The 27721-nt window shown below is 38.4% G+C and overlaps 2 protein-coding genes across 6 annotated transcripts in view; both read left to right on the forward strand.

Annotated features, from left to right (window-relative positions):
* LOC143273797 (uncharacterized) overlaps nucleotides 1-19625 on the forward strand; it is a 32386-nt gene extending 12761 nt beyond the window's left edge. For 3 of the 5 annotated variants that reach the window (XR_013051969.1, XR_013051968.1, XR_013051970.1), the window contains 13 exons: nucleotides 303-360; nucleotides 2406-2434; nucleotides 2518-2578; nucleotides 5668-5696; nucleotides 5787-5847; nucleotides 7291-7319; nucleotides 7409-7469; nucleotides 9096-9178; nucleotides 11469-11574; nucleotides 12105-12184; nucleotides 14398-15048; nucleotides 18006-18104; nucleotides 19122-19194. Coding sequence is in view for 2 of the 5 variants with exons in the window: in XM_076573790.1 (XP_076429905.1) it covers nucleotides 303-360; nucleotides 2406-2434; nucleotides 2518-2578; nucleotides 5668-5696; nucleotides 5787-5847; nucleotides 7291-7319; nucleotides 7409-7469; nucleotides 9096-9178; nucleotides 11469-11574; nucleotides 12105-12184; nucleotides 18006-18080 (672 nt within the window). In the remaining 3 variants the exon portion in view is untranslated. Of the gene's footprint in view, nucleotides 1-302; nucleotides 361-2405; nucleotides 2435-2517; nucleotides 2579-5667; nucleotides 5697-5786; nucleotides 5848-7290; nucleotides 7320-7408; nucleotides 7470-9095; nucleotides 9179-11468; nucleotides 11575-12104; nucleotides 12185-14397; nucleotides 15049-18005; nucleotides 18105-19121 lie in introns of all 5 variants that reach the window. The other 2 variants (XM_076573790.1, XM_076573791.1) reach the window with 2 other exon arrangements.
* LOC107401374 (uncharacterized) overlaps nucleotides 1-27721 on the forward strand; it is a 246397-nt gene that overhangs the window by 53845 nt on the left and 164831 nt on the right. The window lies entirely within an intron of this gene.

The raw sequence follows: 27721 nt of genomic DNA on the forward strand, positions 1-27721 counted from the left end.
TTATAATATAAAATGATTACTTTTATTGATACATGCACATCAGGCATTACTATGTCTGTGGATGTTTTTCCTCTACTCTATATTTCTTGTATATAATTGGGAAATGAAAGGCTTAAACTTGACTGTGTATATAAGATTCTCCATTCAAATACCATGGTTTTTGATATATACTGCATATATTCTCATGAACAATTTCCTTAAAGTCAAATATCATGATATGTTCAGAAATAGAAAATAAGACCTTTTGGAATTACACTACTTATATCATGTGACAGAGTGTGTTTTATCCTAATCCACTGCAGAAAGCTGCCCAGTCATCCAGCATAGGAAATGGTCCAGAAGAAAATGAAATAATTGAAGGTAAGAGTCATCATGAAAAGACTTTATGTAAGACAAATGCTGGTATGTTATGCTACCGAAAGAAATCACTGAATAAATTTACACTTAAATAAAAGACAACAAAAGTGGTAATAAGTCCCATATGTTAATAAGCATGAGCGATGTGTAAAATTGAGATAGTCCCAGAAAGATCTCTGAGTTTTCTTCTACCTGAGATACCTAAGGTGCCCCATTTGTCCATTGACTCAACAAGGTATAACTAAAGGTTTCATGTTTAGCAAAAGATGTCTAATTGGGGGTTTATCTCCTCTCTTATTTGGAGACTCCATTTGTATTTATTTTATATGCTTATGTATTTAGAAATCTTCTACAGTAGTATGTTTCCATACGTTTTTTCATGTGGATGTTAGTAAATTGGTCATCCCCATATTCCTACCCTAACCTCTCACTTGCATTGCCCTTCCCCCCACTGTCTCTCTACAATTATATATTCTATTTCCCTTTACTTGAATGATCCTCACAAGCAATCCCTTACTTGATGCAGAGTCTCTGTGGTTATATGGATTTTAGCACACATGTTGAAGACTTAAATGCTAACACTCACATATAAGGGAAATTATACAGTATTTGACTTTTGGATCTGGGTCTCCTCATTCGTGGTGATTTTTTCTAGCTTCATACATTTATATGTAAATTTCCTTTTTTGATAGAAGCAAAACACCCCATCGTGTAAGTTCACCACATTTTCATTATATATTTGTCAGTTAAAGGACATCTAGACTGCTCCTAAATCTGGCTATTGTAAATAGTCAATAATGAGCATGTATGAGCAGATATTTATGTAGTAGGATATAGAGTCCTTTGGGTATATGCCAGATAGGTGTATAGGTGAATTTAGAGAAGGATTAGTAGCCAGCTTCCTGAGAAAATGCCAGAGTCATTTCCATAATGGCTGTAAAAGTTTACATTCTCATCAGTAATGAGCAAGTGTTCCATTTTCGTCATATCCTCACAAGCATGAGTTGTCATTTGCTTAATTGAACTTCGCCCTTTAGACAGGAGTAAAATGAAATCTCAAAGTACTTTTGGTTTGCATTCTTCTGATAAATAAAAATGATGAGCATTTCTTTAAAAGTTTGTCAGTAGTTTGTGTTTTATCTTTAAAAATTGTCTTTGTATTCCCAAACACCATTGTCATTGGGTTATTTGTTTCCTGGGAGTCCAATTTTTTCTTCTTTATTTATTTTAGATACTAACTGTACGTTAGAGGTTTAAATGATTAAGTTCTTTTCCTATTATGTAGCCTGATGATGGTGTCCTTTGCCATAAAGAAGCTTTCAGTTTCATGTGGTCCCATTTACTAAATTTGGGTCTTAGTGCTGTGCTACAGGTGTTCTGTTTCCTATGCCAGTGAGTTCAAGCCTGTTAAAAATTTTTCTTCTGTCATATTCAGGGTATCTAGTCTTATTTAGAGATTCATGATCCATTTGGAGTTAAGTTTTGTTCAGGGTAATAAATACTCCTATGTGTATTCTTCTTCATGTATCCATGAAGTTTGGTAATCTCCATGTATGGAGGCTATTTTTATCCAGTGTGTATTTCTACTTTCTTTGTGAAAAATCAGGTATTCATAGGTGTTTTGACATTAATTTGATTTCATTGATCAACATGTCTATTTTGATGATAGAACCATGATATTTTTATTACTCTAGCTCTGTAACAAAACATACCATCTGAAATAGTGATTTCTCCAGCCTATTTTAGTATTGAGAATCTTCTTAAATATATCCAAGACTTTTTTGTATTTCCATATGAACATGAAAGGCTTTTTGATGCTATTGTGGTTGTTTTTAAAATTTCTCTGAATTTTGATGGAATTAAATTGAATCTATAGATTTCTTTTGATATATTTCAGTATATTTGTCAGCTGCTTTCATAACCAGTAAAATAATAGATGCTTATTTTGAAAGAAGGGAATAGAACTCATTGCCCTCTGAAGCCTTCATAAAGGTAGGTTTGGAATTCTCATTGTGCATAAGATTGACTGTACTTTCTTTTTCTTTCAGTTTGGGCTGAAAAATGTCCACATCCAGAGGTAAGTGACTTTTAATATTTATATTGAATAATTATATATTGTTGAAATCCAAAATATTGATTAAATATCTCTTTTCAAAATAGCTGAGGGATTTTTGTCATCTAGCCTCCAGACCCATGCCTGAAACACAGCAATCTCAAACAGGTAAATTTTGTTAAGTCACTTTCTTCTGATCAATTTATTCTAATACATTTCAAATGCACACAGTCTTCCCGATGCCAATTATATCTCGACTATAATGTTGGAAGGTTTTGTCATAAGCAATGCCAACTCACTAGTGGCATACATGCTTCAAAATTATTACATTGACAATATAAAACATTTAGAAATGTCAGCTCAGCTTCAATGTCTAATACTCATGTTCGACTGCCTTATCATTTCCAGTGTGCAATCTCTGTTTATTAGTGACTTATAGAAGTCAATCATGAGACTAATGATACTTCCCCAAAGTGTGACCATAATTTCTTGATGGATCTCAGAATGCGCACCTACACACATAGCTATCTGTAAAGACAAGGTAGAAACTTATTTGAGCTCAGAGATTCTGATCTGGACTGGACAAACAGCAATGTACAATATCTTCAGAAAAGAAAATCAATTTTTGTGTTGCTCTATAATTCATAGTGCACTGCTTCACTTCACTCATAGTGCACTGTAATTTAATTACAAGGAATAGGAAATGCATTTAGAATTCTTACTTACAATCTATTTCAATAGCACAGCATACACTATCATATAGTGGAGCAGTCATTGACAATCCCAAAACTTACATAGATATCTTGCCATAGGAAACTTTCAGCTTCATGTGGTCCCATTTATTAAGTGTGGGTCTTAGTGCCTGTGCTACAGGTGTCCTATTCAAAAAGTCTTTTCCTGTACCAATGAGTTCAAGCCTATCACACACTTTCTCTACTGTTACATTCAGTGTCTCTGGTCTTATTTAGAGATCCTTGATTCATTTGGAATTAAGTTTTTACTTAGGGTAGTAAATACAGATCTATGTGCAGTTTTCTCCATGCAGCAATCAAGATTAGTTCACTATCATGTTGGAAGATGTTTTTTACCCAGTGTGTATTTCTGGTTTCTATATGAAAAATCATGTGTGTGGACCTCCATTTGGTGTTCAATTTGATTTCATTGATAACATGTCTATTGTGATGCTAGAATCATGCTGCTTTATTAGTCTAACTCTGTAACAAAACATGAACTCTAAGATAGTGATTTCTCCATCCTCTTTTCATATTAAGTATCCTTTTATCTCTATTCAATGTTAAGTCTTTCATTATTTTGTTCTTTTTATTTAAAATTTTATTTTACATGCCAAGCACAAATCCCCCTCTCATCCCTCTTCCCACTCCCCTCCAGCATACCCCCAACCTCTCCTCCAAAAGTGTTAGGTCTCCTATGGGGAGTCAGTAAATCCTGGTACATTCAGTTAGGCAGGATCAAGCACCTCCACACTGCAGCAAGGCTGAGCAAGGCATCCCACTATAGGTAATGGGCTCCAGATTGCCAGCACATGCACCAGGTATAGATCCTGATCCCACTACTGGGGGGCCTTCAAACAGACCAAGCTACACAACTGTCTCCCATATGCAGAGGGCCTAGTCCAGTCCCATGCTGGTTCCACAGCTGTTGGTCTAAAGTTCCTGAGTTCCTACAAACATGGATTAGTTGTCTCTGTAGATTTCCCTATCATAATCTTGACCCTGCCCCCTTGCTCATATAATCCCCTTCCCTCTCTTCAACTGGACTCCCCAAGCTCAGCCTGGTGCTTGGTTGTGGATCTCTGCATCTGCTTCCATCAGTTACTGGATGAAGGCTCTATGATGACAGTTAGGGAATTCACCAATCTGAATACCAGCGTAGGCCAGTTCAGGCACCCTCTCCACTATTGCCAGTCTTCTAATCTGGGGTCATCCTTGTGGATTCCTGGAAATTTCCCTAGCAACAGGTTTCTCCCTTACCTCATAACGTCTCCCTCTAACAAGATATCTCTTTCATTGCTCTCCCACTCTGTCCCTCCCCCAGCTCAACCATCCTATTATCTCCTCATATTCTCATCCTCCATCCCATGCCCTTTATTGCCCCCCATCCCCACTACTCATGGAGATCTCCTCTGTTTCTCCTTCCCATGGCAATCCATGTGTCCCTCTTAGGCTCCTTGTTTCCTAGCTTCTTTGGAGCTGTGGGTTGTAGTCTGATTATTTTTCTCTTTACATCTGGTATCCACTGATGAGTGATTAAATATCATGTTTGTCTTTCTGAGCCTGGGTTACCTCACCACAGGAGTCCTGCCTGCTGGCTGGCAGCTGGGGCTGCAATGGGTGGGGGAAGGGGGCTTGGGTTGTGCCTCTGAAGCAGGGTGACCAGCTGGGAATATGGTGAGTCACCTCTTGGTCCAGGGGGAGCCAGCTAAGTCTGTGTCTCAGGGAACAGCTATGGTCTTGGGGGATGGGTGGATTTGGGGGAGCAAGTGGGACTTGTAGATAACAGGGTCATATGTGAAGTGGAGGTTGTCAGGTTGTCAGTTGCCTGCAGGAAACTCTCCAACTGGCCTGCAATTGGGGCTGCAATGGAGAGGGAATGGGGGCATGGGTTGTGCCCCTGGGCCTAAGGCCTGGAGGCTGGGGTGACCTACTGGAAGAATGGTGACTCACCTCTTGGTTCAATTGGACCTAGCAGAGTCTGTGTCTCAGGGGGCAGCTGCAGTCTTGGTGCAGTGGGTAGATTTAGAGGGCCAGAGTAGTAGGACTTGTGATTAAAGGATCTGATGGGGTGGTGGTAATCAGACCTGCCTGCAGGAGTATTGCCTGCTGGCCTGTAACTGTGCCTAGGAGAACAGTGACTCACCTCTTGGTCCAATCTGAGCTGGTAGAGTCTGTCCATTCTTTTGTTTGTTTTATTTTTATTCTTTTTATTTTTATTTTTGAATTTCCACATGAACCTGAAAGGTGTTTTGATGCTGTTGTGGTTGGTTTTTTGTTTTGTTTTGTTTTTTTTCAATTTTTCTGACAAATTATATTGGAATTTTGATGGCTCTTGCACTGAATCTTTAAGTTGCTTTGCTAAGTTTCAGTATATTTGTGTCAGTTTTTGTCCTAAGCAGTAAAATAATAGGAGTTTATTATGAAAGAAGGGAATGAAATCTCACTGCCATCTGAAGCCTACATAAAGGTAGTTTTGGTGATCTCATTGTGCATGAGAATGACTCTACATTCTTTCTCTTTCAGTTTGGGCTGAAAAATGTCCACACCCAGAGGTAAATGTTTTGTAATATTAATATTGAATAATTACATCTTGATTGAAGTCCAAAATATTGATTAAATATCTCATTTCAAAATCCATTCAGCAGAGGGATTATTCTCATCGAATTTCCAAACCCAAGTCTGAAACACAGCAATCTCAAGCAGGTAAATTTCGTAAGTCACATTCTCCTGATCAAGGTATTTCAATAAATTTCAAAAGCACACAGTCTTCCCGATGCCAATTATATCTTGATGATGGTGATGATAGAATTTGACATACGCAGTGCCATCTGATAGTGGCATACATGCTGGAAAATATATTACATTGGAAATATAAAACATTTGCAAAATAAGCTCAACTTTAATGTTTAATACTTATGATCTAAGGCCTTATCCTTTCCAGTGTGCAAACTCTCTGTTTATTAGTTACTTATAGAAGTCAATCGTGAGACTAATGAGATTTCTCCAATGTTTGACTATGATTTTTTGATACCTGGGTCTCAGAATGAACACCTGTCATACTCAAAGCTACCAGAAAGGACAAAGCAAAAACATATGTTACCTCAGAGATTCTGTTCTGGACTGGACAGCCAGCAATATACCACATCTTCAGAAAAGAAAATCAAGTTTTGTTTTGTTCTAGAACTTATAATGTATATCTTACCTTCATCTGTAGTACACTACTGTAACTTAGTAACAAGAAATAGGAAATATATTTAGAATTCATATCTATAATTTATTTCAATAACACTATCATATGGTGGAGTGATTATTTAAAAGCCCAACACTGATATACATATCTTGCCATAAAGAAGCTTTTAGCTTCATGTGGTCCCATTTATTAAATGTGGATCTTAGTGCCTGTGCTACAGGTGTCCTATTCAGAAAGTTTTTTTCCTGTACCAGTAAGGTCAAGCCTATTACACACTTTGTCTTCTATCTTATTCAGGGTCTCTGGTCTCATTTTGAGATCCTTGATCCACTTGAAGTTGAGTTTTATTCAGGTTTAGAAATATAGTTCTCTGTGCATTCTTCTTGAAGCCATAAAGTTTGGTGAGCACCATGTATTGAAGTTGTTTTTTTTTCCAGTGTGTATTTCTAGTTTCTTTATCAAAAGTAAAAGTATCCATAGGTGTGTGGACTTATGTTTGGTGTTCAATTTGATTTCATTGATCAACACGTGTACTGTGATGCTAAAAACCATGATGTTTTTAGTACTCTAGACCTGTAAAAATCATGAAATCTGGGGTGGTGGTTTCTCCAACTCTTTTTGTATTGGGGTTTGTTTTACCTCTCTCCAGGGTTTTTAATTTGTTCGTTTGTTTTTATTTCTATGTGGAGCTAAAAGGCTTTTTCATGGTGGTGTGGTTATTTTTTTCAATTTCTCTGACTAGTCATGTTGTAGTTTTGATGAGGATTACATTGACTCTAAGATTGCTTTTAGAACATTTCAGTTATTTCTGTCAGCTGTTGCCCTAACCAGTAAACTAATAGGTGTTTATTTAGGAAGAAGGGAATAAGAACTCACTGCCATCCAAAGCCTACATAAAATTACTTTTGCAGTTCCCATTGTGTAGGAGATTGATAAATTTATCCTTTCTTTTTTAGTGTGGGCTGAAAAATGTCCTCACCCAGAGGTAAATGACTTTTAATGTTTATATTAAATGATTAATGTTTATTGAATTCCAAAACATTAATTAAATATCTCATTTGAAAATCCATTCAGCTGAGGGATTATTCACATCCAATCTCCAAACCTGAGTCTCTACCACACCAATCTCAACCAGGTAAATTTTGTATGTCACATTCTTCTGATCAGTTTATTTTATTACATTTCAAATGCACACAGATTTCCTGATGCCCATTATATCTTGATGATGGTGATGACAGGGTTTGACATAAGCAATTCCATCTCACTAGTGGCAGGCATGCTTCAAAACATTCACAAGGACAATATGAATTATTAGTAAATGTAAGCACAGCTTCAATGTTTAATACTCAGGTTCACTCACCTTAACTTTTCCAGTGTGCAAACTCCCTGTTTATTATTGACTTCTGTAAGTCAACTATGAGACTAATGTGACTTCCCCAATGTTTGAACATCATTTCTGGACACCTAGGTCTCAAAATGCACACCTATAGTAAAGGTCTCTGAAAGGTCAGGGCAGAGACATGTTGAGCTCAGAGATTCTGTTCTGGGCTGGACAAACAGCAATATACCACATTTTCAGAAAAGAAAATCAATTTTTGTGTTGTTTATAAATCATAGTGCACTGCCTTCCTCCATCTGCAGAGCATTGTAATTTATTTACAAGGAAAAGGAATGGCATTTTAAAATCGTATCTACAATCTATTTCAATAAATTAGGATACACTCGCATATGACAGTTCAGTCACTGAAAATCTCATTACTTATATGCACATGTTGTATGCTTTTACACCTTTTTATTTTTCTGTACTCTGTTGTCTGAAACTCATCTCTCTGTGTCACAACAGGCATTGTATCAGTAAAGAAACCATGTCTGTAATGACTTACTTACTTTCAAAACTTAAAGTCAAAACCTATCAGAATCACACAAAGTAATTAAAAGAAAAAAGGAAACAAAAGCAAAGAGATCTTTGGAGCTTAGAATAACCTTTAATATAGGTCCTACATGTCAAGGAGAAAAAGATATAACTGTAAAAAAGTGGGTTCGAGTTGAAGTCACAAAGAAGAGTTTAAGCATTATCTTAAGCTAGGGTAGCCACAGCAATACCCATTTTTCCTGGGGGAAAAAAGATGTACAGAATGACTCCATGTGATAAAGTGAGTCAAAAAGGAGCAATTTGTCAGGCGGTAGTGCCTTTAATTCCAGCACTTGGGAGGCAGAGGCAGATGGATCTCTGTGAGTTCGACATAAGCCTGGTCTACAGAGTGAGTTCCAGGAAAGGCTCCAAAGCTATACAGAGAATCCCTGTCTCAAAAAACAACAACAACAACAAAAAAAAAAATCAATTTGTCAGAGCAGAGCAAAAGCATGTTATCCTGTTCACAGAAAAATGTGTGGTAAACCAAGTATCATTTGGGGGAAGTTAACAGTGAGTTATTTAAAGTTACTCTTGCAAGGCAAGGATAGTTTACAGGGTGAAAGTGTTATTTTCCCACAGTTTCCGCAGATGTGGATGTAAGCATATATTTATGAGTTTCCTGACAAATCATAAAAAGCATGTATGACTCAAAAATGGCCAATATGTAGTATATGTCCAAGTGTTGATTTGTCTACAATTACAAGTTTTCTTGAGGATGTAAATATATACCTATACCATGTGGTTAATTGAAATAACATATAAAATGTAAAACCCTAACTTTACATTATTTCCATTTTTATAGAGTATTATTTTGCCTAATTGTTGATCATATTTTTTATGTAAAAGATATAATTTCTTCAGAAGAAATAACAGAATCTAAGGTGGAAAATAAGAGAAGTTTTGTTAAGAGTGCAGAAAATCAAGAATTTGTACGTAAAATTTAAATTTAAATTTCTCATTTCCTATTGTTTGCTTCAATGACTTTGCCATAGGCTCACATGCTATATTTTAAAGCACATTATTCAATCAAAAATTAATTATTGAATAATAAATTGAAAGCATTTAGTATTCTTAGAATCCCATGACATTGCTAAATATTTCCATTGATGTATAGTAAGTAAATTTCTGAAAATTGTAATTGCTCTATTCTTAATGTATTTGCACACCTGGGTAAAGATAAGACTCAATGTGAATATCATGGATCAGTTTTTGTGGATCCTCAACCCTTTTACAGCTGATAAAATCCTACCATCTTTAAGTCGGGGCATTCTGAGTTCTCTTACACTTTGAATGCTTTAATATCCTTCTTACCTTATTGGGTCTATCTAGAACTTCAGTTCTTTATTGAAAAAGTATAGAGACAGTGAACAATGATTGCCTTTTTTCCCACCATAATGGTTAGATTAATATTTTCTCTCCATTTTAGAAGATGTAGATTGTAGGCTTGTTATTTATCACTTGTATAATTGTGGCATATTCTCTACAAATACCTAGACTCTCCTTGAATTTTATCACTAAGTTCTAAATGTTCAATTGTTCAAATGTTCCATGACCAAGTTGTTTTTATCTCAGAGAAGCAGAGATGGTTTGAAATACACAAGTCAACAGATTTAACAAAGCACAGAAACAGACTTAGACAAAAAGTCACCTAATCTTCTCAATACATGTAGATAAGGCACTTGCCAAAATCCAATATACCATCATGATAACAATCCAGAGAGTGTAAGACAAGAAGGAGCATACCTCAATGCAATAAAAATTATGTAATGAGAAACTCAGAGCCAACATCATCCCCAGTGGATGAAAACATGAGTCCCATGAGGTCATAAGAGACAAATTTGTCTATCATCTTGAATCCTTTTCAATGTTGTGCTCAATCTATTAGCTGGAGCAATAAAGCAAGAGAACAAAATTAAAGGAGACAAATAGGAGAATAGAAAACAATACTGTTTGTATTAGTTATGGTTTCTATTGCTGGGAAGAGAATCCATGACCATAGCTACTTTTATTAGGGAAACATTTCATTGGGATGGATTCCTGTTTCACAGGCTTTGTCCACTATCATCATAGCAGGACATGGCAGCATGCAGGCAGACATGGTCCTGGATAAGGAGCTGAGAGCTCTACATCTTGATCAGCAAGCAGTAAAAGAACCTATAGATGTAACCAACCGTCTTATTAAATAAGAAACACAGAAACAATGCAAAAGAGAAAGCCGAGAGGTCAGAGCTCAGAGCTGAAATCTCACCCTCCCGCCTGCGGTGTCCCAGCTTCCCGAATCAGGGCTCTATTTCCTGTCTGTTAGTCTATTTAAAGAGACAGGACAAGCCACTGCTATCTCACCTCACCAGTTCCTCAGCTGGTCCTGTTTCCTCAGACTGGAAGCTTCTGTGTCCTCATCCCAATAGCTCTCAGCTGAACTGTGTTGCTCCAAAGCCTGAAAGCTTAACCAGCCAAATGCTTCTAGTTTCTGGTCCTCACGCCTTATATATCTTTTTGCTTTCTACCACCACTCCCTGGGATTAAAGGCTGGCTTTCTGGGATTAAAGGCGTGTGCCACCACCGCCACACTCTTGCTATGGCTCTAATAGCTCTGACCCCCAGGCAACTTTATTTATTAACATACAATCAAAATCACATTTCAGTATAATTAGATTACCACCACAAGAACCTGTGTTTAGTCTGGGTGTAACTTGAGCACAGGAGACCTCTAATGGCCCCCAGACAGACAAACTTCCCCCAACAAGGTCACACCGCTGCCAACAAGGCCAAACCTTCTGATAGTGACACTTCCTATAAGCTTATGGGGCCCAATTGCATTCAAAGTACCACACTGTTTAAAGAAATTTTCCTGGTAATAGGGTAGGCACTTCTTTATTTTATAAATATCCTCCAAATTATTTTGGGAATATAAATAGCATTAACAGTTCTTATATAAAAGTAGTTGCTTTTATTTTTGTTAATTTTGTGCATCAGGTCATATCCTCTGAATGTGTTTCCTTTTTCCTTTGTACCTCTTACATAGTGAAGTGCCATGAAAAATGAAGGATAGACTTAAACTTTACTGTGAATAATAGATTTGCTATTAAAATGACTTTGTCTTAAATATATACTACATAGAATTTCAAGTACACTTGTCATGAAATTAGGAATTCAAGTATGTTCTTAGAAATCAAATAAGACCTTTCTAAAATATATTACCAATACTCCTTTTGATAGAGTGTGTCTGACCCTAATGGACCACAGGAATCTTCCACAGAAGCTCCTGACTCATCCAATATGGACAATGTTGCAGAAAAAAATGTAATAATGCATCAGGAGAAAAGTAAGTAGTACATTTTAAAATATACTTGTTCTATAGAATGATTGTGTATAGAACAGAACACTGTCTGTTATAGACAGACAACTACATATATAGGAAGCCAAAGGATTAGTAGAACGGTAATAATACACACATTATCAAATCTGAGCAACAGATAAGATTTTGTTTGTCAAAGACAGAGTCCTTGCTCCCACCTCTCAGGTGTCCATTTTCTTTTGCTTTATCTTCAGAAATATATGAGATCAATCTGAATATGTAAGTGAAGGGAACTCCCATACAGTGGGGGCTGCTTCCCAAACCTCTGTTTAGAGAAAAAAGACACCCAAACACCTGTTTTTGAGAGAGATCCTTTATTAAGCAGAGAAGATAAGTTAAATATTTCCACTGCAGTTTATACTTAAGTCAAACTGTTGCTTGGGAAAATGAAAATAAATATTTTCCCATCCCTAGTGTGTCTTCATTATAGCAATGGACAGCTTTTCCCCTAATGTTCATTGTACTTTGCTTAGTGAGATGTGTGCACTTCTTAACAGCATCTGTCATGGAAGACCAAGCGCATGCCTCAGAAGAAGAGCAGAGGCAGCCCAGTGCTAGAAAAACTAAGCAGTCATTTGTAAGTAAATACTTCAGTTTACATTGCACATTTATGCTATTTCCACACTAATGTTCCATAGGCCAAATAAGGTTAAATTTAGTATGTCTTCTAGAATTAATACATAAAATGTAAATGTTTTTTAAATATTCTTATTATTTATTCTTTGAAAACGGCATTCACCACTGACTTCCTCCACCTTGTGCTGGTGGAACTCATCCTACTTCTTCTTCTTCCTTCTTCTTCTTCTTCTTCTTCTTCTTCTTCTTCTTCTTCTTCTTCTTCTTCTTCTTCTTCTTCTTCTTCTTCTTCTTCTTCTTCTTCTTCTTCTGCTTCTTCTTCTTCTTCTTCTGCTTCTTCTTCTTCTTCTTCTGCTTCTTCTCCTTCTTCTCCTTCTTCTCCTTCTTCTCCTTCTTCTCCTTCTTCTCCTTCTCCTTCTCCTCCTCCTCCTCCTCCTCCTCCTCCTCCTCCTCTTCCTCCTCCTCCTCCTCCTCCTCCTCCTCCTCCTCCTCTTCCTCCTCCTCCTCCTCCTTCTCCTTCTTCTTCTTCTTCTTCTTCTTCTTCTTCTTCTTCTATTTATTCTTTGCTTAATGTCTCTTTATAATTATTTTTTTGTTTTTGTTTTGTTTTCTGAGACAGTGTTTCTCTGTGTATCTTTGTGCCTTTCCTGGAACTCACGCTGTAGACCAGGCTTGCCTTGAACTCACAGAGATCCTCCTGCCTCTGCCTCCCGAGTGCTGGGATTAAAGGTATATGCCACCACTGCCTGGCTCTTAAATTATTATCAATAGCCCAGTGAGTCCAAGTGGGGCTGACCATCTGTGAATGTATGTGAAGACACCTTCTGGGACATGAGGCAATCTGTCCTAAGCCACAGCCCACAGATAAATTAGGATCCTCCTTTCACAACCAGCCATGGCCAATTGCTCCTCATCTAGTCCTGGGGCCTTGAGAGATGCTTCCTCACTCATGCTGGCGTCTTGATTTGCTTGAGCTTGTGCAAGTCTAGTGTAAGACACAGCTGTTCTGAGTTGATCTGTGCACCCGTTATTCCTTGTCCCCAAAACAACATTTCAGTGTACTTCTCTCCAGATTCAAACTCTTACATTGTTTTCAGACCATTCTTCCTCATTGTTTCTTGAGCTTTCAGTAGTGGGAGGTCAATGCAAATGACCCATCTGCAGATGAACCTTCACCCTGGCTTATCCTTATCATGTTAACTAGTTATGAGTCTCTATATTAACCATTACTCCCTGAAAAAAAAAAAAGAATCATATGACCAACAATGAGGGCAGAACAAACCTATGGGTATAAACACAAATAATAATAGCACTAGTTGCACTAGCTTATGACTATTCCAGACATAAGCTTTTGACAAGGTTTACAGCATCAGACATTTAATCCATTGCTTGGAGCAGCTCTCCCATCCATTCCTAACAAGGTTGGTTATTTACATAACTACCACACAATCATTGTGGACAGCTTACCTGGCTGGTCACTGTTGTCATAGGAAAGGTCCAAGACTGGATAGACTCTTCATGTATTTCATGACCAGTGGCTGGAACTACAACTTTTATTGTGATGAAAGGCAGAAATTCCTTGTCTGCTAGAGATTGGATTCTAAATGCCCTACATAACCAGACTGTGTGGTATCTTCAACAAGAGAGTCTTACCATTTAGTTATGACAAACAAGCAGAATGTGTAGAAATAGACTGTGTTATTTGGGGTGACATGGAGGCCTAATTGACCAATAACTCATAAGGAGGTATCTTGTCCTTTGTTTTGGAGTTTCAATATAAATCTCATGTCTTATGAGGGAAGTCAACACATTCCAGGTACCTCTGAACAAACTCTTTTTAGTATGTCTTTTAAACTATTTTACAAACGAGTCACTTCTACAAGCCTTCATACGGTTCAGTTACACCTTAGTCCCTGCTCTGACTTATTCTTCCGCCTTCATTGCCACTTAAACCTTAGACCAGACTACTTATTGATCCAGTGTTATTTCTTGTCACCTGTGTTCTACCTCCGTTCAAAATGTATTTTCCTTAATTTGCAACATCATAGTTCCTATAAGGCTTTTTTCATAGACCTTCATTTTTGTTCGGCACTCATCCTTTTGTCCTTTATCCTCCAGTCCTTCCATGATTGAAACTGTCAACATCCAGTATTCTCCTTCTCTGATTTAATTTTACATATATTTTACTATCTCCCTTTCAATGGGTCCATGTAGTGGGTAGCCATTCCAGCTTGGATCTGGAAGCTCCAACCCCCATTGAGACTCTGGCAACTGTCACGCCTACGAGGCGGGGCGAGGGGAGGTGCTGGAAACCTAGGAGCTGGATGGGCAAGCGCTCGCTCTGGGCGCTCTCTCTGCGCCTGGACCCTGGATGGTGGAGATTGATTGTGCAGAGCTCCAGAGAACACCGCTGGATTACTATACGCCTTCCCCAGACCCCCGCGACCTATCCATTCTTTCATTTGTAAGTCATCCACTAAATAAATCTTCCTTTTAACTACGTGGAGTGGCCTTTATAATTTTCCCCAATATCTGGCGCCCACGTGGGTCAAATTCCAAAGGTCTGGGCGGCTCCTGCCCTCAGCCTGTTCCCCGGCTGGCGGGTACCTAAACCCGCCTGCAAAGTTCCATATAACCAGTCCATTCCTAAAAAGGGGAGCAGCTAGTCCGGTCTCAGCTCCCTAGCTTAGCCCCGAGACCAGTGAAAAACCGCTGCGAGTGAGGTATCCGCACCCGGCTCCCGGCCATCCCGCCATCTGCCTCCAGCTGCCGCCAGCCAAGGTCGCCAGCAGGCCCTGCTTTGGAGCTGTACCAGCACCGCCTGCTGGTTGAAAAGGGCTACTACACCCCCCATACCACAGAAAGGTAAGATAAGCAAGACCATGTCTAATTTCTAGGCTTCCTTGTGTAATCCTATTTGAACACACGAAAGTCTAATATCTACACACGAGGACAGCATATCACATTTGCTTTTCTAATCCTAGCTGGCCTCATTGAGTAAAACTCTTCTAGTTCTATTAATTTACTTGCAATTTTTACTATTTCATTTTTTTCTTTATTGAGTAATATTCCATTGTGTGTATATACCACATTTTCCTTATCCATTCATCTGCTGATGGCTATCAAGATTGATTCTATATCCTAGGGCACATGAGTGGGATTCTTTTGTTGATTTTTTATTCAGTTTGCCATCATTGATTTAGGTGTTAAATTTGTGAAATGCTAATTTGTTATAGTGTTTATCAGCTGTAAGACTTTTTGTGGAGCCTCAACCCCTTTTACAGCTGATAAAATCCTACCATCTTTAAGTCGGGGCATTCTGAGTTCTCTTACACTTTGAATGCTTTAATATCCTTCTTACCTTATTGGGTCTATCTAGAACTTCAGTTCTTTATTGAAAAAGTATAGAGACAGTGAACAATGATTGCCTTTTTTCCCATCATAATGGTTAGATTAATATTTTCTCTCCATTTTAGAAGATGTAGATTGTAGGCTTGTTGTTTTTCACTTGTATAATTGTGATATGTTCTCTACCCATACCTAGCCTCTCCTTGACTTTTATCATTAAGTTCCAAATATTCAATTGTTTTAGTGGTGGTTTATGCATATATTGGGATAATCATGTGAATTTCTTCATTCTATTTATTTGATATGTTGTATTTATTGATTTACATACATTTGTCTTACCCTGCATTCTTGGATGAAACCAAAAGGGCCATCATGGATAATCTTTTTGTTATGGTCTTAAATTCTCTTTGCCATTGCCATTTTTAATTTTATATATATGGTTATTTGTCTACATTATTCTTGTCCATGCCATATGTGCTTGGTATATTCATAGGCCAGAAAAGAGCATCCAATTCCCTGGAACTGGAGTTACTGATAGCTGTGAGATATGATATGGATGCTGGGAATTGAAAGCGGGTCCTCTGGAAGAATAGGCAGTGCTTGTCAATGCTGGGTCATCTCTCAAACCCCAGCTTGTCAATCTCACATTTAGAAGTTTTGTATCTGTTCTCATCATGAAAATCAGTCTGTGGTTTTAATTCTCTTCATGTGAGTCTTTCTTTAGTTTGGGTATCAAGTTATTACTGGCATCATAAAAAGGATTTAGGAGAAATCCTTCTGAGTAGCAATGATATTCATTTTTCTTTGGTATTCTGTAAAATTCTGCAAATAATCCATCTTGTCCTGGTCTGTTTTTAGTTGAAAAATATTTTGTTACTTCTTCAATCTCAATATATATATATAATCATCTCCTTCCTCTTGACTTAATTTCATTACATACAATGAATCTAGAAATACATCCATTTCTTTTAGATTTTAGAATTACATGCACTGGAGATTTTTAAATATGTTTGTGATTTCTGAATTTCATTGGAAGTTGAAAAACAAAACAAAACAAAAAAAAAAGAACCTTGTATAGAAGCAGTAGTGTGGCCTGCTAAGATACACAATTTACCTCTTAATCTGTTCACCTTAACTTGCAAGTGTTAATTACCATGAGTAATTGGTCTGCTTCAAATCCTCTGGTTTCTGTTTCACCACCAATAATGGGCTCTTCCTGGTGCTCCTCTTGGGCATCCTGTTGTTGTCCTGTGTCTTGGAGGTCCTGCTGTTTTGAATCTGTAGGTTTGTCCCCTTCACATTCTCCAACAGTACATAGATTTGGTGGATTTGGTGGGAACCAACTCAAAACCCCGGTTCTGGGCCTGGGTTTTAGCTGGGTTGGCCAGCTTGCTAGCTTTTCATTATTATCACTACCCACATGTGTTCTCCAACACTGCCTAGGCTAGCTCACCCAATACAGACCAGAGCAAAGAAGGCCAATTCTCCTTCTCTTAGGTTCTCAGATCCAGTTCACCCTCACTCATATTGCCAGAGTGAGCTCTATGGAAACATTGTCATTTCTATTTTATTAGTTTCAGCCCAGATTTTTATTATCTCAGAATTGCTTGGACATTGTTAAAATCATTCTCTTGAATTATTTCTCCTGAATTTCATCCACATCGTTCTCTTTTATAACTCTCTATTAAGTGATCAATAATTTTTCAGAAGATGTTTTCGGTTGTTAGTTGGATTTTTCGTATTCCTTTCCTTTTTTCAAGACACCTTATGTTTCAATGGAGGCATTTAAAACCACCAGGAGAGACTAAATTTTGGTAGGGTTGATATGCATTTTTTCCTCTGTGCCACTGATATTGAGGGCCACAGCCCTAGTCCTATCCTTCATCTGTGAGTCAGCCTCTGTCTAAGCCTAGAGCGGGGTTCCTGTGTCAGTACAGGTGGTGCCTGGCAGGTGAAACCTAGCCACCTGTGGGAATGGTCCCAAGCAAAATACATAGGTTGAATCAAAGCAGTGAGAGCCTCTCAACTGGTCATGGAGTTTGCCTAGTTCATCAGTAGGCCTAACCTCCAGAAGGCAGGGCTCCTTACTTGTGTAGGAAGTCATACTGCCTGGGATCCTGGAGAAAAATTCCTGGGCTTTATGTTGTTGTAGGATATCATGCAAGTCAGGCCCCAAGACAAAGTTCATGGGTATCATATGTGGCCCTAAAGGGAAGTCAGAATCTTTCATCTGGTTCTGGAGTTTCTGGAATATCAGAGGTAGCCTAAGCCTAGAACTCAGAGTCCCTCCCTTTTTGAAGAAGTCTTAGTACTTAATTCTCATACTATTGTAACTTATTCTAAAATTGTGAATATATGTAAAATATGCAATCAGCCATAGTTGCCTTTTTTAGTTGAATGGATGGTTCAAATCTTTCGTGACATTGTTTTAATTTTCAGTTTAAAAATTCCTTATTTTACATAATCTCTTTCAGATTGATACTATAAGAGCATGTTTTTGTGCATGTTTCACCAAAAAACGAAGCTCTTCTCGCCACCACAAGAAATAGAAGAGAAAACATAAAAAAGTGATGGTAAGAGTTATATTTTGTTTTAAAATGTATTAGTATTAGAAAGAATGTTTATCTAAAATACATACTCAGTTTTCCATCTCAGGAATATAAGTATTTCAGTGCAGCACAGGGGATAGAAAGAGTTAACTGTCAATGGAATGATTATCTCATGAGTCAACAACTGGCTAAATCAAGATTGTCATCAGTCACACACACACACACACACACAAACACACACACACACACACACATATATAGTTATTTAGATAGATTAGATAGATAGATAGATAGATAGATAGATAGATAGATAGATAGATAGATATGGATTGATAGATAGATAGATAGATAGATAGATAGATAGATAGATAGATAGATAGATAGATAGATAGATAGATAGATAACCGATTGATAGATATCTAGAATGTATGTGTATGTATGTTTTGGTCACATTTCAAAGGTTCAAGAATACTAGGAAACAAAGCTGAAGAGAGAAAGCTGGGAGCTAAAGAATATGAACAGTTTCAAATACTGGGCATAAAGGAGGAAAATGGAGCAGTGTGTCTGGTGGTGGGAGAGAGAATAAATTCTTTAGAAAAGGAATAGCATAGTGTTGAATATGTAATAAGAACATAAATCAATTTCTAACACAAAGGTTTCATTCATAAGAAGAAAAGGTATTCCTAACCATCTTCCATGTTTTCCTCACTGTTATTACATACTGAGTTAGGATCCAATTTAGAGTTTAAGGCTAGGTTGAATTTTATGATTAGGCTTCCTGTTATATAGTTAGAGTAGATTTAAGGTTAGGTGTTAGCATTAAGGTTTACAAATGTCATGGTGCATATAGGTCTGTCATGAAAGTGAAGTATTAAAGGGAATATTCATGATGGATGAAAGGTGAATTTTACAAAAACGTCTCCATTGGCACACATGTTCTAGAAATGCATTTTATGAGTGCTCTAACTAGCTCTTTTCACCATATAGTTTATAAAACAGAAGAGAGCACTGTGCATTTAAATTGAATTATTCTCATCCTAGAACTTGGACAAGTCTACGACAATTGCCTGACAACTTCTCTGACCATCTACAATAAAACAACTCAGGAAAACAATCTGACCCTTCTCCAATAATTGCTTCAAGAAAAAGCACATTTTTATTTTATGTTTTAGAATATTATAGTATTATATTACATAATCTTCAGTGTTATTTTCACCTGTTTATTTTGTTTCATTACATTGTAGTATATTACACTATTATATTATCTTCAGTTTTTATTTCCATATGTTTATCTTGTTTTATTAGATTATGTTATATTATGTTAATATATTATACTATCTTCAGTGTTTATTTTATATTTACCTTCCTTCCCTTGATGTAAATAGTTCTTGTATATGTGTATATATGTATATATGTATATATATTTATATGTATATATGTTTATGTGCTTTGTAATATATTTTTAGAAGATATCATTTTTGAATGTACAAAGTTATTGAATAATTAATAATAATTAAATAAAAATAATTTAATTATCCATTCAAAGTTGTTTGAGTCCATTTGATTGCTACATTTCCCTTTAGCTCTTCTAGTTACTAATGCAGCTATACAGTATTTGATGATGGTCATTAATGGTTCATCCATACCTTCTTTATGTAAATGAGCACTGCTTTAGATTTCTTAGTTTATCCATTGTTTATTCATTTACCCATGAATTGATTTCTTCTTGGTGGCTTTCAATTACAATAAGTAATGAGGAGGTGTGTTTTCTCAGAGGTACATGAGTATCTGAGGCCTGACATGAAATTCTTTGGGGAATAAATATAGATGTGAAGTAAATATAAATGTGTATGAAAAAATCATATGGTAATTCCCCATTTAGCTTTGTGAGGAGGCACCATACTGCATGCCCGCCAGTTCCTGCCTGCATCACTCTCTGTCCCTATCAGCAATGCACAAAGGTTACAATTTCTCACACCCTTTCTGGCACTTCTTCCTCTTATGTATAGTAGCTATCCTGACTGCTTTTGCAATATCTTTCTTACTGCTATTCCAGTGATTCAGGGTAAAATAAAACCTACTGAAGCCTTTTCTGTTGACTGAATGAGTGCCCCATGCAAGGCAATCAGCAAATATTGGTCCCTCTCTTGTTACCTTGTTTTTTCCTTTTTTTTCATTAAATTTTTTGTTTATTTTACATACCAATCACAGTTCCCACACACCCCTTCCTCTCTCATCCTATTCCCTCCCCAACCTCATTTCTATTCCCCAACCCACTCCTCAGAAAGGGTAAGGCCTCCCATGGGAGTCAACAAAGCATGATATGCCAAGTTGAGACAGGGCCAAGCTCCTTCCCTGTCCATCAAGAATGAAGCACTGCTTTAGTTAAAGTGCTGCATTTGGAACACTTTTCTACATCATTATATATAGTCTGAGATAAATATAAATGCAGGCATTTTCTGTTTCAAAAACAGCCTTATATGTGAAAAAAATATATGTGATATGTCAATATTTGTTTTTAAGATACTTTAAGCTCAGAACCAAGCCCTGATGGGAATTCATTTTGAACAACATTTGCTCAGTAGAATTTATTCTTTCATTGGTGAAAAAGACAGGAGTAGAAAAGGAAATTTATGATGAAATGTTCTCTGTTCCATGATACTGTATTAGTTCTTTAAGTCGTGTGACAAACACCATTTGACAAACAAAGCATGGTTTTGGCACATCACTTTAGAGAGTTTAAGTCCATGTGAATGAAGAAGGCATGGTGTAGGAAATCAGTGGAAGGTGGCTGGACTATGAGGCGGCAGATGTTCTGGTTCTGGTTGACCTATAAGCTGAGCACTTCTGAAACTAAAAATTGAGGATAATCCCTCAAAGGGGTGGCTCTAGCGATCTACTGTACAGGGCATTCCTTAAAGGCCAGCATTCTAAAAGGACAGTGTAGGTAATGGTACACAAAAATCTTAAAAAGAGCTAGACCAAATACGTGAGAAAAATACCAAAGCTTGCAGCTCCAGGACAAGAAAGTGGGGAATATGATTACAAGAAATGAACTCCAAAGGACATAGGCAGACCCTTTTCAGCCTTAACTCCTTCAGTCTATCTGGACTCTCTCAGGTTCATTCCATTTTTTAAATGCAAGAGTTCTTACATACATCCCACATTCCTGGCATCTCCAGCATCCTAGCATGTCCATGGCGCTTTAGACCTCACCCTCATGCATACCTGCCTTAGTTAAGGTTTCCATTGCTGTAAAGAGACAACATGACCATAGCAACTCTTATAAGGACAACATTTAATTGAAGGAGCTCACTTACACTTTCAGAAGTTCACTCCATTATCATCATGGCAGGGAGCATGGCAGCATGCAGGCAGACATGGTGCTGGAGCAGTAGCTGAGAATCCTATATCTTGCAGGCAGTGGGAAGTTGACTAAGACACTCAGTAGTATCCTGAGCATAGGAAACATCAAAGCCTATACTCTCAGTGACACATTTGCTCAAAAAAGGTCATGTCCACTCTAAACCATACCTCCTAATAGTCACTCCCTATGAAACTATGGGGGTCAGTTACATTCAAACTACCACATTCCACTCCCTTGCACCCATAAACTTGTAAAAATATCATAATGCAAAATGAATATAGTCCAACTTCAAAAGTCTCCATTGTCTATCACAGTCTCAATAATGTTTTAAAGTACAAAGTTCAAGGACTTTCCTGAAATTCATAAGTCTCTTAAATGTAATCCCTTATAAAATCAAAAATAAGCCGGGCGGCAGTGGTGGCGCACGCCTTTAATCCCAGCACTCGGGAGGCAGAGCCAGGTGGATCTCTGTGAGTTCGAGGCCAGCCTGGTCTCCAAAGCGAGTTCCAGGAAAGGCGCAAAGCTACACAGAGAAACCCTGTCTCAAAAAAATAAATAAATAAATAAAATAAAATCAAAATAAAACGAGATCACATACTTCCAACATATAATGGCACAGGATATACATCAACATTCCCAAATGTATTGAAGGGAACATAGTGAGGAAAACTGAATCAAAGCAAGATTGAAAATCAGCCAGCCAAACTCCAAAGGCTGCATTTCAATGCCTGATGTTAAAAAGCTCTTCAGATGTCCAACTCTGTCCAGCTTTGTTGAGTGCAACATATTTCTCTCTCTCTCTTGAGCTGGTCCCATTCCCCATCAGCAGCTCTCCTCTGCAGGTATCCCGTGACACTGGCATCTCTAACATTGGGGTCTCCAAGGCAATCCAGGCTTCAACTTCCCAGCTTCACACAATGGCCTCTACTGGGCCCCCATTCAGGGACATCCTGACACATGCCATTTCTTCTATCCTTAGCTCTAAAGCCAAAACCACATGGTCAAATCTGCCAAGAGCTGCTGCTTACTGGAGTTGGAACATGAGACACTTATTCAGTTGAAATCTTTCCCAGCTTTCTGTTCTTCACTGCCTAAGCTTGGCTCTCCTGAAACTGGCTCTCTAGACCAGACTGGCCTAAAACTCAGAAATCATCCAGCCTCTGTGTTTCCAGTGCTGGGAATAAAGGTGTGCCCCACATCTTCTGGTGCTAAGTTTTTCTTTAGTTCCTGTTCCCAAGTTGGAAACTTACCCTGGGTGGGATCTTGTGCTGAGGTCACCACTCCCTTAATTCCTTTTCTTAATCTGTTTTTCTCCTTGACCAGAGGACTTAGATCCCTTCCACTCTTGGTGCTCCTTTTCTCCTTAAATGGTATATTTTGTAATTTACCCTGCTCATCTTGCTACTTTCCATTATAAATCTTCATTAGAGGTACCACTAACAGCCACACGACAAAGCCTAAACCAGGCTGTTTTGAGATTTCCTTTGCCAACGGAATTAATTCAAAACTCTTCACTTTAACTTCAGGCGAACTTTTCAAACTAGGGCAAAAAGCAGCCGCTTTCTTCACCAAAACATCACAAGAATGATCTCTAGGCAACATACTAAAATTCCTCACTTCTGAAAACTCTTGAGTAAGCGCCACCCCCCCCCCCCCATTTCATCAAATCACATTGGACACCAAGGACTTCCATGCTCATTCTAGTATGGCCCATTAAGCAACACTAAAAGCTTTCAATTGCTTTTTTAATTCACAGTCCCAAGGCCCATATTCCTTCAAACAAAAACATTGTCAGATCCGTCACAGCAATGCCCCACTCCTGGTACCAACTTCTCTCTTAGTTAGGGTTACTATTGCTGTGAAAAGACACTATCATCACAGCAACTCTTATTGGGAAAACATTTATATGAGGGAACTCACAGTTTCAAGATTCATTCCATTATCATCATGGTGGGAGAAAGGCCACATGCAGGCAGACATGCTTCTAGAGAAGTAGCTTAGAGTCCTATATAATGCAGGCAACTAGACATTGACTGAGACACTTGGCATTATCCTCACCATTGGAAACTTCAAAGCCTGTCTCCATAGTGGCGCACTTCCTCCAACAAGGCCGTACCTCACTCCAAAAACAGCCTTATCTCCTAATAGTGCCATTCCCTAAGAGATTATGGGGCCAAATTACATTCAAACTATGACAATAGCCTACTCTGGGCTGCCAGTATGAAACCTACTACATATTCCCTGAACAACATGGTTTTTCTCGAAATCTTAGTAGAAGTTTTCATGTCTCCATAATTCTTGCTATCCTGGTTAGCTTCAGCTGTCAACTGGACACAGTCTGAGTGAGTCTTATTTAATTATTAAGATCAAGTTAGTTTGCGGCTATGACTATGAGGGACTGAGTTGATGAACCATTGATTGAGGTGACTGTAGCACACTGTGGGTGGGGTGGCATCATCCTGGAGAATTAGTCCTGGGTTGTGTAAGAAAGCTAGGTGATCAAGACAGAGTGAAAGTCAGCAAGCCATGTTCTTCTCTAGTTTGAGCTTGAGTTCTTGCCATATGTGTCCTCAATTTTGATTAATAACATGGAAGTGGAAACGGAAGCCAAATAGACACTCCCCTCTTCAGGGGTCAGAGTGTGTTACCACAGCAACGGAATAGAGCTAGACCACTTGCTTTCTGTATGTTTGAAAACTACAGCCAGCAAGACCAGCTCTGCTGCCCACTTGAGCAGTGGCTGGAATTTAGACAACTGTAGTGATGTCTCAGTGCTGGGGTTGGAGAGAACGCAGAAAAAGACTTATACACTCTCCCTATTCTAAAATAGTTCACAGAAATATATCATGTCTCAACCATAATTTTCTTTTCTATAAAATGAAGCACATACTTGTGACTCAATTATACAGTCATTCAAATAAAATAAGATAACATACTTGACAGAGGAATGTACACAATGCTTTATTGAACTAAGGTTTTATTTTTAACTTAAATTTCTCTAATAGCTTGCACTGTTCAAAATGTTATTTTATATAACCTAAATTAAGATTTTATAGTATTCAGATCATGACTACCATATGGTGCATTTAAAGTAGATTGTACTGTGTTCATTAACATCACTAAAAAGAAACAATACCCAGATATCACAACTAAAGCAGAATCCATTCCTTGTAATACTTATATTATTTGAATCTTATTTGCATCAATGTTTGTGAAGTGTCTGAGGATAAAATACAAATATCTATGCCCTTCAAAATCAACAAAGCTGAGACTGTAAAATGTGACTATTAAAATTCTAATAACAGAAAAATTTATAAAACTTCATGGAAAGCAATATTCTTAAAGGATGAGGATAACAGCTTCTCTTTTTAGATGGGTGTTACTCTATTCATTCTGAGGGTGACCCTAGAAAGTACTCCGAGTAATGGAGATCACAGAGCCTGAACTATCCATCTTCTGCAACCAGACAAGGCTTCCAGTCAGTTGGGTATGAGACACCAACCCAGCCACTAAACACTCGACCTACAATCTGTCCTAACTATATGATGTTCTGGTACAATGACACTTAACCAAAGAAGACTCACAAAAAATCAGTGAAATGACTTTTTTTTTAATTTAATTTTATTTTATTTTACAATACCATTCAGTTCTACATAACAGCCACAGATTCCCTTGTTCTCCCCCTTCCTGCCCCCCTCCCCTGCCCCCCAGCCCACCCCCCATTCCCACCTCCTCCAGGGCAAAGCCTCCCCCGAGGACTGAGATTGACATGGTAGACTCAGTCCAGGCAGGTGCAGTCCCCTCCTCCCAGATTGAGCCAAGCGTCCCTGCATAAGTCCCAGGTTTCAAACAGCTAACTCATGCAACGAGCCCAGGACCTGGTACCACTGCCTAGATGCCTCCCAAACAGATCAAGCCAATCAACTGTCTCACCTATTCAGAGGGCCTGATCCAGTTGGGGGCCCCTCAGCCTTTGGTTCATAGTTCATGTGTTTCCATTCATTTGGCTATTTGTCCCTGTGCTTTATCCAGCCTTGGTTGCAACAATTCTCGGTCATATAAACCCTCCTCTTTCTCGCTAATTAGACTCCCAGAGCTCCACCAGGGGCCTAGCCATGGATGTCTGCATCCAGATTCCTCAGTCCTTGGATGGGGTTTCTGGCACAACTATTAGGGTGTTTGGCCATCCCATCACCAGAGTAGGTCAGTCCCAGCTGTCTCTCGACCATTGCCAGCAGTCTTTTGTGGGGGTATCTTTGTGGATTTCTGTGGGCCTCTTTAGCACTAGAGAAATGGCTCAGCCATTAAAGGCTAGGCTCACAACCAAAAATATGAGAAAGAAATGACTTTTAATGATGTTCTACTTTGTTGAAAGAACAGTACCCAGTTTAATGGCCATCAATCAGACTGCCACTGGAAGCAGATGGGGGCAGGTGCAGAGATCCACAGCCAAACATAAAGCAAAGAGAGGGTGCAGGTTTGAGGTTTCCATCCAGGCCCTGCCCTTGGAGCTCAGGGAATCCCAGGGAAGAGCAAGAGTCAGAATTGTGGGATGCAGAGGGGTCGAGGACACCAGGATATCATGGTTGAGAAACCCATGGGGACTCACAGAGCCTGGAGCTGCAGCAGGGAGCCTGTATAGGTCTGCACTAAGTCCTCTGCATAGCTGGTATGCTGTTGCCTTGGCCTTTTGGGGGCACTTCTGAGAATGGGAGTTGGGGTGACTGACATTTCTGCCTGCTCCGGGGACTCTTTTCCTCCTTGGGCATGCCTCACCCAGCCTTGATGTGAGGGTTTGTGGCTGGTTGTGTTGTGTTCTATTTGGGTGATGTCCCATGGGGGCCTGTTCTTTCCTGGGGAGAGACGGAAAGAGGGAAGCAGACAGAAAGGAGGAGGTTGTAGCAATGCCCACATTACTACCTGTTCACCATGTCTTAGTGACAGGCTGAGGATTAAAAAGAGAGACAAGACAGCAGCGGGTCATTCGTCTCAGTAGAATGCCATTTATTGAAGGAGGGAAGAGGCCTTAAATACAGACTTACAGTACAGTGGAAGAGCAAAAGAGGGCAAAGGTAAGCTACAGATGTTTTACACTCTAGCATTACACCAATATGCAGGATACGCGAACAAGGAACCTTCGGTAAGCTGTTTAGGAAGAATGAAACCGGCAGGGAATCAGCATAGTGAGGACATCTGATCAAGGTCAGCAAGCAAGGCAACAGCTCCCAAAAAAAAACGGGGGCCAGGGCCCAACAGGAGGTAAGGGACAACATGAAGGAGTAGACAGAGGGGAAGCTCTGGTCTGGGTGAATTGTATCTGAGTACAATAAAAAAAAATTTAAAAATTATACCTGTAATTGATGTTTATTAAATAAACTATTACACATAAAAATGCTCTAATAAACCAGTTAATACATAAAGTTGTAAATAATAATCTTGGCAGTATGTAAATGTTTTGAGAATATCCTTAGCTATTTTCTGGTAATGTAATTATATTAGACTGTGAGTTACTTCCCATGAAATTATTCTAGGCTATGAGTTATATAGTGGAATTTTATTTTATCAACTAGTTAAAACATCAAAGGTATCTTAGGAGTTTGTAATGAACTTTACAGAACCGAGATGTTTTCAAGTGGTTATTCTAAACTGGAGATTTAAGTGTGTTGTCTGTAACTATTTGAGTGATTGTAAATAAATTATTATTTATTGAATTACAGAAACAAGGGAAATCACTTCTGGTCCCCATATTATATGAGTCTATGAGACATAAATAAATTAACTAAATAAATAAATGCATGAATGAATCGGAAGCTGGAGGGGACAGCCATGAGTGATGGGAACTCATCCCTTAAATTTTTGGTTGTGAGTCTGGCCTTTAACGTCTGAGCTATCAACTTCAGCTCCCCCAGAAACCACTAGAGCATGTAAAAAAAAATCTATGAAGGTGGTGAGGGCTAAGGAAAACTTCTTATCCATCTTAGAGCTAGACTTTTTCTGTCTGAGGGGAAAAATAAGGAAACGCACATGCTTTCTGATGGTGGTAAGTTTCTCTTTTACTACATCTTAGAAAATCTCTTTCTCTGAGAATCTCTCTGTCTCCACATGATACATTCCACATTGTTACATTCTCCATAAATTCTCCGCACACCCACATACCTCTTTTGCACAGTTACATCTACACATTTCTTCTCTCTACTCTCTCACATTCCTTCACTAAGTACCACATCTTTCATTCACACTTTACTCACTCATTCTCTCATTCATTCATTCACTC

This window comes from Peromyscus maniculatus, chromosome 6, assembly GCF_049852395.1.
Source record: "Peromyscus maniculatus bairdii isolate BWxNUB_F1_BW_parent chromosome 6, HU_Pman_BW_mat_3.1, whole genome shotgun sequence".
In the NCBI taxonomy this organism is placed as follows: Eukaryota; Metazoa; Chordata; class Mammalia; order Rodentia; family Cricetidae; genus Peromyscus; species Peromyscus maniculatus.